The sequence below is a fragment of the Athene cunicularia genome (genome assembly GCF_003259725.1).
Source record: "Athene cunicularia isolate RWA chromosome 18 unlocalized genomic scaffold, athCun1 chr18_part1, whole genome shotgun sequence".
NCBI classification, from domain to species: Eukaryota; Metazoa; Chordata; class Aves; order Strigiformes; family Strigidae; genus Athene; species Athene cunicularia.
Genome location: NW_020799123.1, coordinates 8,678,489 through 8,696,643, shown reverse-complemented (window position 1 = coordinate 8,696,643; position 18,155 = coordinate 8,678,489). Strand labels below are relative to the sequence as shown.

General features: G+C 37.2%; 1 protein-coding gene across 1 annotated transcript in view; it reads right to left on the bottom strand.

Annotated features, from left to right (window-relative positions):
• Positions 1-6,690, bottom strand: part of ANKFN1 (ankyrin repeat and fibronectin type III domain containing 1) — a 63,029-nt gene extending 56,339 nt beyond the window's left edge. Inside the window, exon 1 of the mRNA XM_026861086.1 lies at positions 6,505-6,690. Coding sequence (XP_026716887.1) covers positions 6,505-6,690 — 186 coding nt within the window. The remainder of the gene's footprint in view (positions 1-6,504) is intronic.
• Positions 6,691-18,155: the final 11,465 nt, after the last annotated feature.

The window sequence follows — 18,155 nt, the reverse complement described above, 5'->3', positions numbered from 1 at the left end:
AGAACCTTTTCCTTACCAACATCAAGGAGATGAAAGAATGTTATAATACAAAGAAACATATAGTTTCTTAATTGAGCTGGGGAGAAGCAGGTGCAGGAGAGTAGCATGGCCTGCAGGTTTCTGTTATGAGAACATCCTTCTGGAGCCTACAGTAATGACATGTTATTTGCCAAGATTCTTTAAATTCTCTCCCAGTGTCCTATTGCCATAATTACCCAATAGGTTTTTTTTCCTCTTAAGAATGAATTAGTAGAAGCAAGAGGCCCAGCCAAGCAAGGAGGGCTCAGCATGTGGTCACATAAAGGAACCGAGATATACATAGACGTATTGTGCCAACTGGCATACTAAAGAAATGCATACCTAAGAGAGCAAGCGATCCAGATAGATGATGTAAACTAACTTCCTGTGCCCTGAAACCCACATGGAGGAAACGCAGAGAAAATTCTTATATAATAATGTATTCTTTCTGATATGAAATAAATATTGAGTTTAAAACATCTTCTGTGACTAGAAGTTAACATTTCAGCCACATTAAAACTTAGTTTTATTTTTTAAATTGATGTAGTTTTATTTGGCATATACCTGTCCAAGTTTTGCTCTCAGTGAAGCGATGCTTTCTGACAGAGCACTGATCTGCTGGAATATTTTTTGGCTCCTCCTAAAATGGTTTGCAAGCAAGTTCTGAAAACTAGAGTCCACAGCTTGGAATTTCACCAGTTCTACTTTTTTTTTTTTTTTTTTTTTTTTTTTTTCAGAAATTCTCAGACCTGACAGAGATCTGGTCTACCATTTTGTCTGTGAAGTATTGGTAGCACAATAAGCAATTACAAAGATGATGTTATCTTAAAATTCTAATATGGATCCCACTCATGCTGAGTATTAGGATCAGCAGAACAAGAATACAGATGTACGTAAGATGATTTTTACCCCAAAATATCAATATAGTCAAATGAGATACTTCTATGAGATGACTATCTAAGAGTGAGAACTATGCAAATCTAGGAGAGTAGTGCCAACCTGAGAATTGGCCCTTTAGACATCTAAGTACAGAAAATAGCTCATGCTGGAGAAATATTTGTTTTGTAGATTTCCATGCAGAATAAAAGACACTACTCTGACAATTGCTTCATCAAAATGGGTCTTTGTCAAATTCCTGTTTTCAGATTCTTCTCTAGATTGTAAGATTCAGATTTAATTTCATTATCAAATTCTTAGATTATACTTCAGTGTTAGGTGCACGAGAAAAATCTCAGAAAAAGCTAAATAGCAGGCAGCAAGATTTATCATTCTTTATCCACCCCTCTGTTCAAGGCAAAAAACTGCCTTTAAGGATATATACTGTCATTAGAGAGAGCACATCTCCAACAAATTTTAGAAAAGAGGCCAGCACATATTTCTCTTATTATAAGGTAAAAATGACAGAAATTTTTACTGCAATGCAGCAATGTTTCTTTTAATTCCAGTAGCCCCTTACATCTGCTGTGTTGCTTATATAACACTTTATCATCCTGAAATCAGAGATCTTACTCTTATTCTGGCATTTTGCCCCTACCCTGAAGGGATGAAGGGCTCTGGCTAGAAATTAAAATAATTTTAATTAATTTTTATTATAATTACAAAATATTTATATTAATGGTGTGGTTCTGATACGTGCTATATGTCATCAAGTCCCACTCCAGTCAATGATATGCACTGAACAGCTGTATGTCACTGTACTATGTACTCAGAATCCACATAAATAATCATTGATGTTTTACCTAAAGACGAAAAAAAGCTGTGCGCCTTCACTCTTTGAAAGTTCGTTATTATGAATGCACAACTGTGAACCCATAGACTGTTTTTTCATATAAATTATTAGAAATGCAAAATATATTCACCAATTCTTCAAAAAAAAAGATATCAACATGCTAAAAACCATTAATTTCATCACAGTTCACACCCATTTCAAATTATTTTTCTTCTGATTTTGGAACTTCCATTATACTGTTGTTTATGGGAGGATAATTATGCTTCAGAAGCATCTGCTTTTGATCCAATCAGAAAACAAGCAAAATCATATTATTCTTGTAACTGGTCACAGCTAGAAAAATCTACTTATTTAACAGTAAATTCATAAAGAGCTTACTACAAAGGGAACTGGTTGAAGTGAACTGAATGACTACATTAGTTTCCATTTTTAGTTAAGTTCTTTTAGGAAACACCAGCTATAATCCGAGAGCAGAACAAAAAGGTACAGCTGATGATTTCACCCAATGACAGGTTTGTGGTGCTCACTTAGGACAGGGAACCAGGTATTTCTCGGTTCACATTTCCACTTCTGTGGCACTGGGTTCATACATGGTTTCTCCCTTTTTTGAAACCAGAATAGTCATTCTCTTTTAATTGACTTTATGTATGTGCATAAAAATTAAACGAGTTAGCATTTGTAGAGTGCTACCCTAAGTGCTCAATACCATTATTTGGCTTTAATTCCAATTTTGTGTGAAACTCAGTAAAATCTTGTCATACATCTCAGGAGTTTCTTGTGTTATATAAAAACAAAAAATCCCCGTTACATAATAATAAAAAAAAAGATGGCTAACTTCAGTATTACAGCTGAAATTAACCCAATGATGTGGCTGACAAAAGCATTTGGCCCTGTTCAAATATATACATGCACACTTTAACAACAGATTTTACCTACTTGTATGATTATTGTAGAACTTTTGAAAAAACTTTGGTTTGAATTGTTATTTTTGGATTAATTTATCAACACTTAGACCTGCTTAGATGCCTTTGAAAAGGCATCTTTGGATTTTTGCTTGCCAAATGAAATAGAGTATTTGTGAAATTTTGGCCTTAAGTAAATTGCTAAACAGAATCTAAGCACATGCTTAAGTTAATTCCTCATAAACGCTCTTGCCAGCTAATCTGTTGGCAATAATGTTTCACTAAGTGGGGAAAAAAAAAATCTATTTCTTTATTTCATTAGAATTCTGATTGAAAAAACTACACTGATTTAAACAAGAAACAGATCATGAATTTTACAAGCTGCTTCATCCAATCCAAACAATTATGAGACCAAATTGCAAATATCAGTTTTTCCAAATGAACAATTCAGACACAAGCAATAGGCTGAAATATGCTGGCAAGTCTCCTAACTTCAAAGAGTGTAAAAACATGGGAACTGTGATATGGGCATGTATGCATCCCTCATCTACATAGCAGTGTGCATCTAACCATGCTATATCTGTTTCAGTAAAAAAAATACCCTGGTGAGACAGCAAAATACCTACCACATGTTCAGTCATGCTAGTAAGTTGTCCTGTTTGGAAGTCTGCATCGAGCCCAGCTCTCCAAGTCCAGAAAAACATTCTACACACCTGACCAACTTTTCCCCAACTATTTGCTTTCACACAGAAAAGTATTTGAAAGTATCTTCAGCATATCTTCAAAAATATTTGAAGATTATACAGTTTTCTGAAAAAAGCTGATCATACACTATGTAAAAGTCTCTCTAGTATTGCAGCATTATTCAGACATCTGCAGCCCAAGGGTAAGAAATTCAAAGAGGGGTAAAACAGAATATCTTTAGACTCACATTTTAGTCCAACTGGTATTGTCACAAATACTAACAAGAGTCTTCTAATTTCTGCCTTCATTTACATTTACTAGATAACTTTCTTCTGCTCTGAAAAGGCAAAACCATTGAATTCAAAGAGAAACTGAATCACGTTTACAAGTGATCAGGTAAAGTTTAGGGGCAGTTTTTACATTGCTTTTTCATTGACTCAGTCCTGCAGCCTCTAATCATTAGCTAGACAGCTGTGCTATGTGATTAATTTATTTAGGTGTTACTCTGATGCACAAATGTATATACTGAAAAGGACCACAGTATTGCTTTGCAGTAAGTAATAACCATGTTCCAGTAAGTGATTCAGTGCTGGAGTGTTTAGAAATGCAATCTTATGTAGCTTAATTAAAATGAAGTGCCCCTTTCAAGATATTTGCTCTAGGTTTTACTGAAAAAGTCCACTATGTGCTACTGGAGTTGGAAAAAATGTTAAAGTAGTTTCTGCAAAGACTTGTTTTGATAAACAGGAGTTCAAGAATAAAGCTATTTTGGGACATTGCTATGTCTGCAGCAAGACAACAATTTACTGGATGGAAAGTGTTGCACAGCAAGAGAGAATGGAAAGAAAACTCTTCCCTAGCCAAAGCTGAAAGAAAACAAATTCTAACAAGTGTTGTTCACTTGTCTGGAGACATGATTTTAGTCATTGACTTAGCTCTGTAGCACAGAAATTCAATGATTAGAAAATACATCAGCTAGCGACTTGACCTGGAATATTTCCATCCCTTCACTGATGGTTTCATTGCTATTTATTTCTAGGGAAAACTGTGAAAACAACAGGCAGAATGGATAGAATGGGAACCAAACCTTTTGAGTTCAGTGGGAGTCTGTTCCCTGACTGTTGTGCACACCAGCTCACCCCCCCGACTGGTAATACCTAGAGGTACCTGTGCTCGCTGTGGGTCAGCAGTGACAAAAGCTACATCAGTCCCATGACAGCATAGTGGGTTGGGGGAAACAAAGTTAGCACAAGTCAGTCTACATCCCATTAAACCATCATCCGAATCACAATGTAAAATTGAGTCTCCTAATCACAATTACGGATTGAATGAGCACTCCCGCCGCCTGACAGATGTGGACTGAAAAGGGAGAGAAGTGAGTTTGTCAGTAATTAGCTCTATGGACAGCAGAGGACTTGAGCCTCAGAGGCAGTACACTGCTCCTCAATTTTTGGGCTATGCTCATTTGCAATTTCTCTTCTCATTAGTCAAGTATGACAGAAGACCCCATATTTGAAGGAATATGTAATTTTAAGTGTATATTTAGAGAAACACTGGACAGAATATATGCTAACAGACTGGCATTCATTCAGTCTACATGTCAGTCTGCTCTGGCATGGTCCCCAGCACTAGTTTAGCCTCCTCTCTTTCACTCAGTCACACACAAGCTTGTAATTGAAAAGAAAAAGGCAAGAAAAGATAGTGACTAGAAATTCATCTAAAGAATCTTTTCCCACAGTTTATACTTAGAGGCCCAAACTCAGATGTTCCCTACAAACTGAAAGCATCTGGAAGCCCACTGCCTCAAAGCACAGCTGTTGGCTCCTGTGCAAAGGCTGTTCAGCTATGAAACCATGTTTGAGTTTCAGGCTTCTCCTGTAAAACAAAGTCTATTGGCTCTGGCAGAGCTGAGGGGAAGGAGCCATGATCCCCAGCTTTCTTCAGGTCATAGTCTTTCTTCACAGGAGAGACACAACAGTCCCTTGACTTTGCAGTGCACTAGAGCTACGCTTCAGCTTAGCTCCACGGGGCATGCATGGGTCCTCTCACCTCCAGAAAGGAGTGATCCTAGCAGATAGGATCACTGAATTGCCTTTACAATTATTTTCAATTCTGGCATTGATTCACATAAATTTTCTCATATGTAACAAAGATTTGTGAAAGTTAAAGGAGTCTAGAGTGTGCTTTTTATCTGACAAAATGTGATATTTTTATTATCTGGCCCAACCATATTCAGAGTTTAGACCTGCACTAAGCATCTGCTCTAGTGCAGCAGAGTAATGGTTCCAAGAGGTGTCTCCGGGCATATTCTCAGACACAGTTATATCATTGCTCTTCAGAAGTGGAGAGGAACTCTTTCCTTCAAAATAACTCAGAAATTGTTGAAGGATGTGTCTGTTCTTCCTACTTATGGAAAAGGGGAAATTATTTTGTTTTGGCAATATCAACAGTAGGTTCATCTTCCTCCAGCAAATATAAAAGAATCTGTTGTGCACTGAACTTACACTGTGCTATTATTTCAATGATACAGTCCATGCTTCAAAATACATCTGCTGGAGGTGTGCAACTTCACCAGCACTGGCATAAATAGGAGCACCTGTGAGTGGTAAATCCAGCAGGTGCTTATATGCTTTCCTGTACTGGCACCAGAGTGCTCGACTGTGTTCTGCGACTAGGGTAGGGCAGCCAGGCCAGACTGCTTCATGGGTGATCTCCTTTTCTCATGGTCTTATCTAGTGACCATTACACCACAGTCTGTGAACAACTTTGCATTTTTCTGTCACAGCATGTAAGTTCCACTTGCTCTGTTGTTTGGAAAAATGTGAACTTCTATTAAAGTCATCTTCAGTTTTCTCAAAATACTTCTTCTTCATTTCTCATAAAAGAAATACTTCTGTGTATATATTTAATCTACATTTTGTCACATTAATGCCAAGTTAAGACCTTACTCCTAAAATAAAACATCATCACTTGAGTAAGGTAGCTTTTCTTTAGCCTTCAAGAAGGTCAGACTATTTTGACACAGAATCATTAAGTGTAAGTCTGGGAAGAATGTACAGCATTGGTCAGGGAACAAAGTGAGATGATGAAAATTGTGCAGATTAAAATCAAACTGAATAAGGAGATTAATAAGACAACAAATCAGCAATTTGATAAATATCAAGTAATTACCATCGAGGTCTTACGGAGACTGAGCCGGTCAGATCGAGCTCTGAAATATGCTTCATCAAAGGACGTATGACTCCCCTTGAGCTTCTCTGAGAGGTTCCGATATAACCGCTTTGCAGCATTTGGAGAGGATGGCACGCTGTTCTTTTTAGTCTGGAGGAGACTTAAGTTATGCATTTGCTGTGTCATTTTCAGCTAGTAGTTTCTAGAAGAAAAACAACAGCTGTTTAACAAGTTTCTGCTACACTAGCATCATTGATCAGAACTGTATCATTGAAATGCCCATTACAGGACTTCTATGGCAAAAATCACTTTCACACACAGAGTTGTTGAACACTAAAAAGCACGTTTTGGGGCTTTTTCAGTGGCAAATTGTTCTTTATGGAATTAGTCCCATGGATATCTATGGGGAAGGAGAATTAAGGATGGAAAAATAAAACAGACCACTTCAGAATTATTTGCTAATTTGTATTAGGAGAAGGGGTTTCATTTAATGAGGGAAATGGCCTTTTGACAGAGTGAGTTTCTGGTAACACAGGTGTCAGAAAAAATTACCCCCAAATGTAAATGTTACTATAGGATTTGGACAACATGTACCTAATCTGTGTTTTGTCAGTACAATGGTTTCTTAAAACAAAACTGAAGCAACTGAGAGGAAAAAAATCTAACTGGTTACAGAACACAATGCAGGACTGAATTTTTTAACTGGTTGTGATTTAAGTTTGACACAAGCACAACTGTGGCAAGACATGTGCTTTATATCCCACATTACTATCTGCTAGCAAACTGTGTGCTCCAGAAGCATGTGGCGTTTTCAGTTGGGTGGGTGGATTATCTTTCACTAGAGACTCAGAGCAGCGTTTCTTACTCAGGAAGTATGGCTGGATTCAAAATACTTTTTCATCTCTGAACCCATCACAAGCTACTACAGAAATAATGCATGAATTTACATTTAATTTGCATCAAATGCTGACACGTTATCATCCAGATGAAAGTCCATTGCTACAGAGAATGTTTTTTTTCTTAGAGTTTGAAGAGCATTTGGCAGGGAGGGAACCTGCTTTGTGACCAAGACTCCTCCTAAGGCATTATGTTCTAGCAAATAACAGATGAAACACAGAAAGCCTGTTTAGGCTCTGTTGTAGGCATAATGAGGCGTATGTGTATTTTTAGTTTAAAGTACCTGTGGCCAACTAGTGTCCAGGTTATTGCAAACAAAGGCCTTACCCTCTATGTTTTATAGTTAAAATAATTAGTGATTCCAACTGTGGCTGTTTACAGTTTCATACTGAGTAGTTTCTTTCCTCAGTTAGTGGACAGGCACTGGTTTTGTCTCTATATCTATCCCCAGGATCTCTCTATGTGAAAATGTGATGAAAATGCACAATTTCTTCACGTTTCCTTTGTTCCTGCCAAGAGGGTGTATACATTTATAAGACAGAATATCTCTCTAGATGACCTCACAGTTGTAATAGTAAATGTGGCTACCCTTTCAGACTCTCTTTTCCTGGCAATAAGCTTTAGATTTTTTGTACTATGATACAAATCCCGTAGCTTCCTGTTCTCGTGGTCTCAGCCTGCATCTAAGCATATCAGACTGCAGGACCAGACTCTAATAACTATTTACAATCCTAAAAGCATTCTTTACTAAACATTCTTTACTGTTGAGGCTGGTCGTTGGCATGAATTGGTCCCTAAGGTTAAAGACACCACACAGGTCTCGTAAGCTGTCTACATTTTCCTTTCTCATTTGTAAATTGTAGGGAAGCAGACATCCCGAGCACAAAAGTATCTGATTACAAGTAATCTCACATATTCTCCAAGCTCATGGAGTATTAAAGAGAGACCAAGTCTCTGACTGAAGAGAGACAAAGTCAACACAGTTGTCAAATGTGACGAGAAGACTTTGTTAAATTAGAACAATGGTGTGTGCTATCAGAAGGAGGGAATTATGTGAGCTGCATCTCTGAAACCAATGTGGAAGAGTGGATATGATAAGAAATGGACTCAGGGAGAGACAATACTGCAACGATTTTGGACTGCTTTTCTCTGAGCTTATGGAATAAAGGTAACGTGAGGCTCACACAAGTAATTCATCCTGGTTTTTAATTATTACATGCATTTCAGCAGTGCCTACAAGGACTAACTGAAATCCCTGTCTCTTCAAATGAAGCATTTTATTTTCTACCCTGAACAGCAAGTTTGCATATACTAGATAGAATGTCTGATTGGAAACCAAGGAACATAGCAAAATATGTTTAATCAAAATCTCTGTCATGAGGAGTTGCTTGTTAATGTCAGACTAGAACGTAACACTAAAATTATGCTCACCAATGCCAATTCACAAGTGTTCCAGACATGCCAAAATTATTTGGAACCATGTGCTGGAATCAGTGTGGGTTAGGTTTTACTGTATGGAGGTTGCTGGTAAGTGTTGAGTTTTAATATTGGACAAACTTTGAAGACAGCCTTTTGTTTTACAGATGCATCCATGTAGCCATTTGGGAATATAAACATGAAATAAAATGGTCCAAAGATTTCATTCACATCTGTCTTTGTTTAGCATAGCTTCAACAGTTCAGTTTATTTTGAGATATTTATTGAAAATAAGCTTAAGAAATAGCCAATTATGCCCAAAGCTGATTACCCAACTTCCACTGTTCCATGTTATTAGTATTTTAAAGAAAGTCAGCAATTTTTACCAATATATCATAATAATAATAATTTAATTCACAGTTACTTAGAGTAACACTGCCACACTTTTTATTAACATATATCCCACATAAGTTTCTCCTCTTACCTCCATTTTTGAGAATTTCCTCCTTTCATCAATAAAGTATGGGTCAAGAATCAGTCCCAAATTATGGATTAAAATAGGCAAATAAATGTCATAGGCTTGTTTGTAAAGGAAGTTTCAATTTCCCCAAATCATTTGATTTCAAGAGTACAGTCATTGTACCAAATACCACAGTTAGTAGTAAACTCATGAGGGAGAGAACAATTTGCATTTACCACACAAACCTAATCATCATCAAGATGAGGACAAAAAATAAGAGTAGACCCATCCAATACTTAATTCAAAGGTAGCTCACAATACTCCCCTGTGTTTGCATCAGGATTATAATTTTTTATATGAAAAGCAACAGGCTCGGCACCTCTTAGTGGCACAGTATGACACTATGGAGAGATTCCAAGCTTCATTAAGCCTGTATGCCAATATGGAAACTTACTGAGAAGCTGTGAAGGCATTTAGTAAGTTTATATTAAATTAGGCATATCTACTTAGTAGGACTTCTCACATCTATTAATACCTGTTATTAAAGGTAACATGGCTTTTACCTTTGTCAGTCGTCCCTAGGCTGATAAATTCCTCCCTCCATCTCACTAGACCAAACTACCTTCTTGTTTACTCCAAATCCCCAAGCTATCTGGGGAGAGGCCAGCCGTTGAAGAAGAGCTGATCTTAGCTGGAGAATTTTGGTGTTGATGTGAAGAGGCATTTATTTATATTTAAAGTCATGCTTATAGAAGCTGTAGCGCTTCTGGCTCATAGAATTTACTGTGACAATACTCTTTGAAAATAATTATTAAAAAGGAATTTTGCCAGCCCGACTCCCCAAAAAACCTAATCTCTTCTCCAGCCTTCATTAATGCAGGAAGTTTATTTGTATCCATCATCTTAAACCCTGTTGCCCAGATGACTTTCACAGAATGTCTTGCAAGTCATCAAATTCAAGCTTTTCTTGAGAAGCAGATAAGTTATTTTCAGAATTCCAGCTTTTTACAGAGAACAGGTTGAATGTAACATTTTCTTTTATGGGGACATATTAACCTGATCAAGTAAAGGAAAAGCACTTCTCAGTTTTTGAACAGTTTTCCTGGAAATCTGAGGGTCTGGTAGAGGTGCTCTAGTCATACATCTCCAAAAACATATTCAAAACTCAGTTTGCATGTCAGTTCTCTCTCTTTCAATATGTACACTGTAAAAAGAAACGAGGTTCTCTAAATATGTTAAAGCACACTAGGATGCTGGTTTAGTCTCAGGCCCAACTCAAATTTAGGTATCTTTGGGCTGCTAGCCTATGTCTCCATCCCAGAAATGCCTAGCACCTGTTTAATACCAAGTTTGCTCAGGCCTGTTCCCCATGGTGGGGGTTATTGTTCATAATGACTGTATCTAAACATAGTTTGATGCCAACTATTACAGTTCCGAGGGGTTGCTAGAGTCCTTCCCACCTTGATCTGGTCAATGAAACAGTATTTATAGATTCAGGAGAAAACTATAGTGTGTTACTAACTGTCTAAACAATGACTTCTAAGATCAGTAACAATTATGCATGGATGCTTTTTCAGTACACAGCCAGAGCAGATCCCCAAGACTAACATTAAAGGAAGAGGACAGAATCTTTTATAATCTCATGAAAGTTTCTCTTAAGTCAAGAGCAGGTGAGTCTATAGAGAAGCTAAGTAAACACTGTAAAAATTGCAGCTATTCAACAATAAACCAGGTGGCATCTTTACTATTCACACAGAATCATTGTATCACAAATGACTTGAAACACAGAAATATTTCCTGTATACTAACCATCAATATCCTGAAATAGTGCATGGAATAAATGTGGAACAATAAAGCAATAGCTGGAATAATAGAATGTAAATGAACTGCATTTTTTACCAGTGTACTGAAACAGTAAGATGCTACTGAAGATTAATCATACTTGGCATGTTTTCTAGTCACATACAAGGTATGAAATAAAATGAAAAGGTAAAGGTAAGCTGAATATTCTGGAAAACTTTCTGGAAGTGTGATCTTATTAGGCTGTAGAGAGCAATGAAAATGAGATCAGGCAAACCCATGGGTAAAATGTATAATAAGAAATAACAAAATGATTCTGTGATTGAAAACGTCTTGGTTTGTTTGTTTTTTTTTTTTTAGCTGGATGTTGGCATTTTATTTTTACAGACATAAACTATTTTGTAAGAGCAGTTTTAGGCTCCTTTTTAAAGTCATGTTTTGGGTTTTATACAACCATGTCCTCACCTCACGGATCAGGTGAAACCCTGAAACATGCATTGTCTTGATTGAAACAAGAAATCCCCCCACTGAAATGCACTTAGCCTCAGGATATACAGTGGTCACAACTAAAATAGTTACAGTATATCAAAGACAGTTTAGAAACGGGTGATGTCCAGAACTGTCCCATTTGAGATTTTCACCTATGGAAGTCTCTGCACATACCTAGCACAGGTGAGAATTAAATGATAAGGACATCTCAATATGGTTTGGTGTAGCCCTGCGTGATCTGACCACATCCTCACAGCAAGGCAAGAACTATAACAAGCAGCACGTTACAAGATTTCTCAGTAAAAGGTAGAACTAGACAGAATAACAACAGCAGCTCCCCATATAACTACTCATAATTAACAGTAGTTTGCATTTCCAAGAATTAAAAAACACAAAATGGAAGTCTTATGGCAGTTCTCTGGGTTAACACTTACTGTACTACCCTGGAAATAGCCACCAAACCAGTCTTTTTTTGTGTGACTATACCATGCTATAGCATGTACCAAACCAGTGATCGAAGTCTTCCAACACATTTCATGTTGCACATACTTGTAGCTTAACCTTTGTGATTGGATTTCTACTTGTGCTTCTAAGCCCTGAAGTAACTGTTTTATTCCCCAACAGCAGGGTGCTTTGAAAGTCAAATTCTACTAAAAATTAATATAAATTAGTTACCCTTATAAAGGATTCTTTTTATTAGCAAATACTGACCTAATATTCATGTCATTTTAAAAACATAATGCAGAGAGAGAAAAAATATCAAAATTATAGATCACTGTCTGTTGTATGTGGCACATACATGCTGCACTGTATAGACAGGTGCACTAACAAGAGAAAGCATAGCTGCAAAAGCATTAACTTCTGATTTTAGGAAAACACAACAGCCAAGAAACCACTCAACACTATAGGTGTTTCATAAACATATTCAAGAACAATTTTATACTTGAAACTACTAATTAAGAATATATGCACTAAAGAGTTAAATTTGACTTACCAGCTTAGGCTATCCAAGGCAAAACGTGAACAAGTTGCTGGTAATTGTCCACTGTCTTCATTCAATGAATCACATTGGCTTTGCTATCTCTGCTGGTTCAGCCTCTGGGCAGAATGAGTAAACCTCTTCCTTATACTGCATGAATGATCAGATACGAAAAAGCTTATTACTAGCAAATACTGAAGTCCAAGATCACTGGTAAGATCTCAGAGCAAAACAGTATTTAAAGCAAATAGCGGTGTATCACAGGTAAAATGTTTGGTACCTTAACTCTGTCCTAGTTACCTGTGCAGCTATAGCAATGGCTAATTCCTATATAAAGCTCTTGCCTCCGTAGTCAAAGATGCCATGACTTCTGTATGCTTTTAGCTTCTTGTATCCCTTAAAATTGATCAGCAGCACAGCGTGCAAGTAGAAAAAAATAATTACTGCCAAACAAAACTGCGATTGTAATTAATTTGCCATGAAGTATGAGCAAAAAGACATTAATGCAGCCATCTTAAAGCAGTTAGCTTTATGTTAAACCAATAAAAAGGAAAAGAATCACAGTCCTACACTCAGTCCAGTAATGCATGTTGCATGTGATGTATTGTTTCTTCTTTCTTCAAGCAAGCTATCACTACAGCTGTCTGCAATCATAGCAACAAAAGCAGCAACCATATCCATAGCTATGGGACATCTGCAAGATCATTTGAAAGCTCCCAGCCTGAACAGGTTATGCTTAAAAAAAAGAGTATTAAATGAATAAGAAAAACATATTTTATTGATGCCTACATTTCAGCTAAAACAGATCCTGTAATGTCTGCTCTAAGAGCTTCCAAAATAGTATAACAGTGATTTTTTTTTTCAAAATAGATTTATTTATTTTTTTTACTATAGAGCAAAAACCACAAATGCTGGATCCCACAGAAACCCACAAAAATGTCACAATAGGGAATAACCATGCACAACCTTAGAATTATAAAAATAGTGTAGACAATAAACAAAGATAAACAACAATCTAGAAAATTGTTATTCTTCCTGGAACAGTCCACACGGTTAAATTCATGCAACCAGAATACTCCTGTGTAACATCTAGCAATAGAAAAAAAACCCACACTAATTCCTGGGTCTGGTCAGTGATCATTAATATCTACAGAAAAATCTATTTTTAATTGTCTTTAAAGGGATATCCGAGCTACTGTTAAAATCTGCTGAAAAATTTTCACTGGCTTTATTCAGAGTCGATGCTTGATTTTTGGAAAATGTTAGAAACCTCCCAAAAGCTGGTGACCAGTCTGATTCTCCCACCCTTCAAAACTCAGTTAAGGGTACTGTACCTCATACCAAATACATCCTTTTGCCAAAGAAGATAGAGCTAAAATCTAGTGCTGGGCTGGGCCTGACATTTGTATGTCGTGGGACTTGAACGTACTTTTAAAGTCAGTCTGTATACGGACCAAACCATTTTTTGAGATATTTTCTATATGCACATATCCATGTTTAGATATATATGTATGTGTAAACATGCATATATATATTTCAAACACATAACAAGAATATCAAATGCAACTACCTGCATGTTTTGCTGCAGTAGAGAATTACAATTTGCTATGACAATATGCTATGCACAACATTCCTTCTCCTATACTGTGAAAATCACAGGCTATATATGTATAGGATCCCTGCTTTTGTTCTGCTGCTTCTAAGGATCATTAGTCAGAAGGCCGCAGGACAGCTGACTGAGGTCACTGCTCCTTGCCAACAGGAGGAAAATTGGAAATCTTTCGAAAACCACTGAATACCTCTCTAACACTGGGATACTATCTGGAAAAAAAAAAAAGCATGCTGAAGATCTGAAATGTCTAAATTAGTTAAAATTAAATATAAGCACAAAAATTCCATTTTCAGTGCTGTGCTGAATAGGAATGATTCTTCTGAGTCAGAATCCATGATTAAGCTTTTTTGGTCTGCATATACCCCATCTATGGAACTCACTTATGAGGGAATTCTCAATTTCCAGCTGTCTTCAGGGGGAAAAGCTAAAATAAGTTTACTGAAACTCGTTTATCCTTAAATATTTTCTAGCAGTTTCTCTTTGTGAGTCAATATTCCCCCTTCTCCCTTTTTTTTCTAATTTCTTGATGGAAAGTAGTCCTTTTGCAGTTGCCATTTCAATTTTTATAATGCTTAGTACTTCTATATTGCTACTCAGACATTATTTAGTAGAATAGTAAAAGGCATTTTCTTGCCCAAGCTAGTTCTATGAAAGACAATTACATTGTTTATATCCAGAAAACATATTTCTAATCTTTCTGTCATATGAATATAATTCATTATTCAGCCGTCCAAAGGCCATAAGACAACACTCAGTAAGGTAAGTAATCTTAAATTTACTGAATGATAAAACCATGTAGTTAATTACTAAAAATGATGAATGAATGTGTGCAAATAAGTATGAGAGGCACCTACATCTAATTCTGGGAATGGGGAAGACTAAAAGTCCTATAGAAAACAAAAACCTGGGTTTATGATAAAACACATGCAAGCAGAGCCGTCAGCCTGATCTTGTACAGAAACCTGCACGTTCTGAGCCTTTGATGATTCCATTAGATGGCTCAAAGATGCCAGCCATTTATTATTTCACTTGCCTATTTCATACTTGCTAGTTGAGCACAGTATTTTGTTTGCTGTACTTACACTACTTACTTAACCTATTGTGACAAATCGTCATCATGTTTGATCACTAAAAGTTTACCTACCTTCAGTACACATCATGAGCTGATTCCACAAGCTGCTATTATTACTACTATTGCTAAAGCAGCATATTTTTATAAAGATGTATGTTTAGCAGTACATTTCATTTAAAGAGGCCACCCAAGTTGGCTGAGTAACTGACACATTTACCAAAATGTTTACCCTGCATTGTTCTCAGCTTTATACACCACATTTTAGCAGCCAGGCAGCACACTGTATTAGCAATTAATTCTATTTAGAAAATTCTTCTGGACAGCGGTAGCATTTCTAGGAGGAGGAAGGCTGTTCTCATGCGGAAGATGAGCAGCTCACAGAGCTGTTCTGTGTACAATCTCAGGGTAGCTGGAGACATTCATTTTCCTTTCGCCAAGCAATAGATGGCAGTATCCACCCGGTTCTTCCAGAGCCTGGTGTGGTCCAGGGAGCAGCAGCCACACACAGGTATTACATTGGCCCAAGCACAGAGTGTCCAACACTTAATTGCAGATGGTATTTCAGTAGCAAGCACGTCCTCCATACACAGAAAGTAACGTTCCTACGTTTTATATTTGTGTTTCAGTGTTATGCATACACTGAGTTTGTGAAAAAAGCTTGGTAGGCCAGTAGTCTGGAAACTGGATGGGAAGTTTTGAGCAAAGAAACTTTTGGCATTTGACTTCACATGGAGCCTGACTTTACTGCCTAATCTGTCAATGGCAAAGCTGTCATCATTAGAGACAAACCTGTATTTTAGACTGTTCATTGTCCCCCTAAAAGAACAAATACTGCTCAAACATCAGATCTGACGTCCCGTACAATGTTGTGGCTGGGTTCACACTGCTGTGACCGAGTTTGAGCAGTGTAGCCAGGCAGATCAGATACCTGGGAATGGGATCTCCAGCCTCCCTCCCAAAGTAGCATGGTCAGGCCAACTCTGCCTGGCTTCTGTATGCTCTGTCATTTTGGAAATCCATGAATAGAAAGGTGGTTAAAGTGACTCTACTACTTGAAACAAGATATTGGTGTGTTTTTTTCATACAGCTAGTTATATAGTAGGAAAGGTAGAAAACCCCCAAAATAAAACAAAACCCTAAAAGCCAAACAAGACTATAAAAAGTGTATCTTTCTTTGTCCCCACACACTCTTTCTTGCAAATTTTTATACATATAAGCTACTGTAGTAAATTCCAACTCTGGTTTTGGCAGTTTCTGACTCTCTGGCTCCTTGTTTACCTATCATCTTTCACACATACCCTTTTGCCAATTTGTTAATTCTCTGTCCTATTCCCTGGTTTCTTGTGTTTCCTCAAGGACATTGATCTGAGTCTTACTGTTTCACTAGTTCCTTTAGCCAGCGTTCTTGATCCACATCCATAGCAAATAACCTATTATCCACAGAGACACAAAAGTATTCAGTATATTCATAAAAAAGATAAATATTTCTAGTTCATCAGTCATAGATGTGATCAAACTCAAGAAATTCTGAAATTGTGAGTGAAGAAAAAATAATTGTGTTTGGACAAAGTTTAGAAAATTTCCCAATGAAATAATTTTCCCAAGTGTTTTGAAATATTTGAGACACCCGTGATGTAAGCGACTAAAAGAAACTGAGCTTGGCAGCCCCAGCTCCTCCAGGCTTCCTGGCTTAGCCGTGGTTCTTAATCTACAGTCCTCTCAACACAACCTGGATTTCAACACTGCCAGGCTCTGCTGAAGGGCTGAAGCTGGCAGATAGATCAGGGCCTGGGGCTTGCAGACTCCCACTTCCCCAGGCAGGAGCTGGAGGCCAGGAGTTCTCCAGCTTTGTGGCAGCCTGTATGGCAGTGGTGCTTTGGAGCTGTGGATCCTGGTTGCTTATATTTCAGAGTGCGGTTTTAGATGAACTAGCAGGAAACCAGACCTGTTTAGTCAGAATTCTTTAAAGATGGCATGTTTTCTGTACAGTTTGTTTTTGACAAAGTGGTGCTTTTATTTTTCCTAGTCTTTTTAATTGGAAAATTCCTGAGAATAATAATCCCTGGCTGCATTCTGTGGAATAGAATCAGGTCTGGAGTGTCTGAGCCACAAAACACTGGTCTTTTGGGACCATTTGGAGTGTAAGTTAAGGTAAACAGACATACCTTAATACAAGAAGTTCATCTGATCCTTAAGGCCAATACTGTTTGAAACAAGGGATCAAAGAGCAGCTGCTCTTACCCGAAGCGATCCACATACATATGAAGAGATGCTCACTAACACTGCTTGACGGAAATGCTGCACTACTGCAAAAACAATATAGAGCAGAATGCTATTTGCTAATGGTTCCTGCAATTGTTCTCCATATTAGAAAAAAAACAAACCAAACACTAAGTTTGTGCAGATACATCCATCTTCAGAAAGCTTATAAAAGTACATACAGGCCATTAGCCATATCTGAAGATATTGCTGTTCCTCAGAAGGAAATTACCCAGCTGAATTGCATAGGAATAATGAAGTTGTCAGCAACAACAGTGCAACTGTGTTGTTTTGTCAGTCTCATGTTGATTATGCTATCTAGTCAGACACTCCACATAGAGATAATTTATGCCATGTATTGTTTGGCCCTGACTACTCCCAGCTGCACTGCATTTAATCCAAGTTACAGCAGAACATTTTACAAACAGAAATTAACAAGCTTTTCATAGCTGGCAATTTCTAGATTAGGAAAGAATAAAGAAAAAGTAAGATTTACCAAAATTGAGCATGGAACAAAACTGAAGAGAGGCAGACATACACAATTCCAGACAAGCACCTTCTTTTTTTTTTTTTTTTTTTTACTATAGCTATAAAGTGATGCTGTCTTCAAAGATGAGAACAATTTTTAGGGCTGCAACACAGTCATTGAAAAGACCAAAAGGAACTT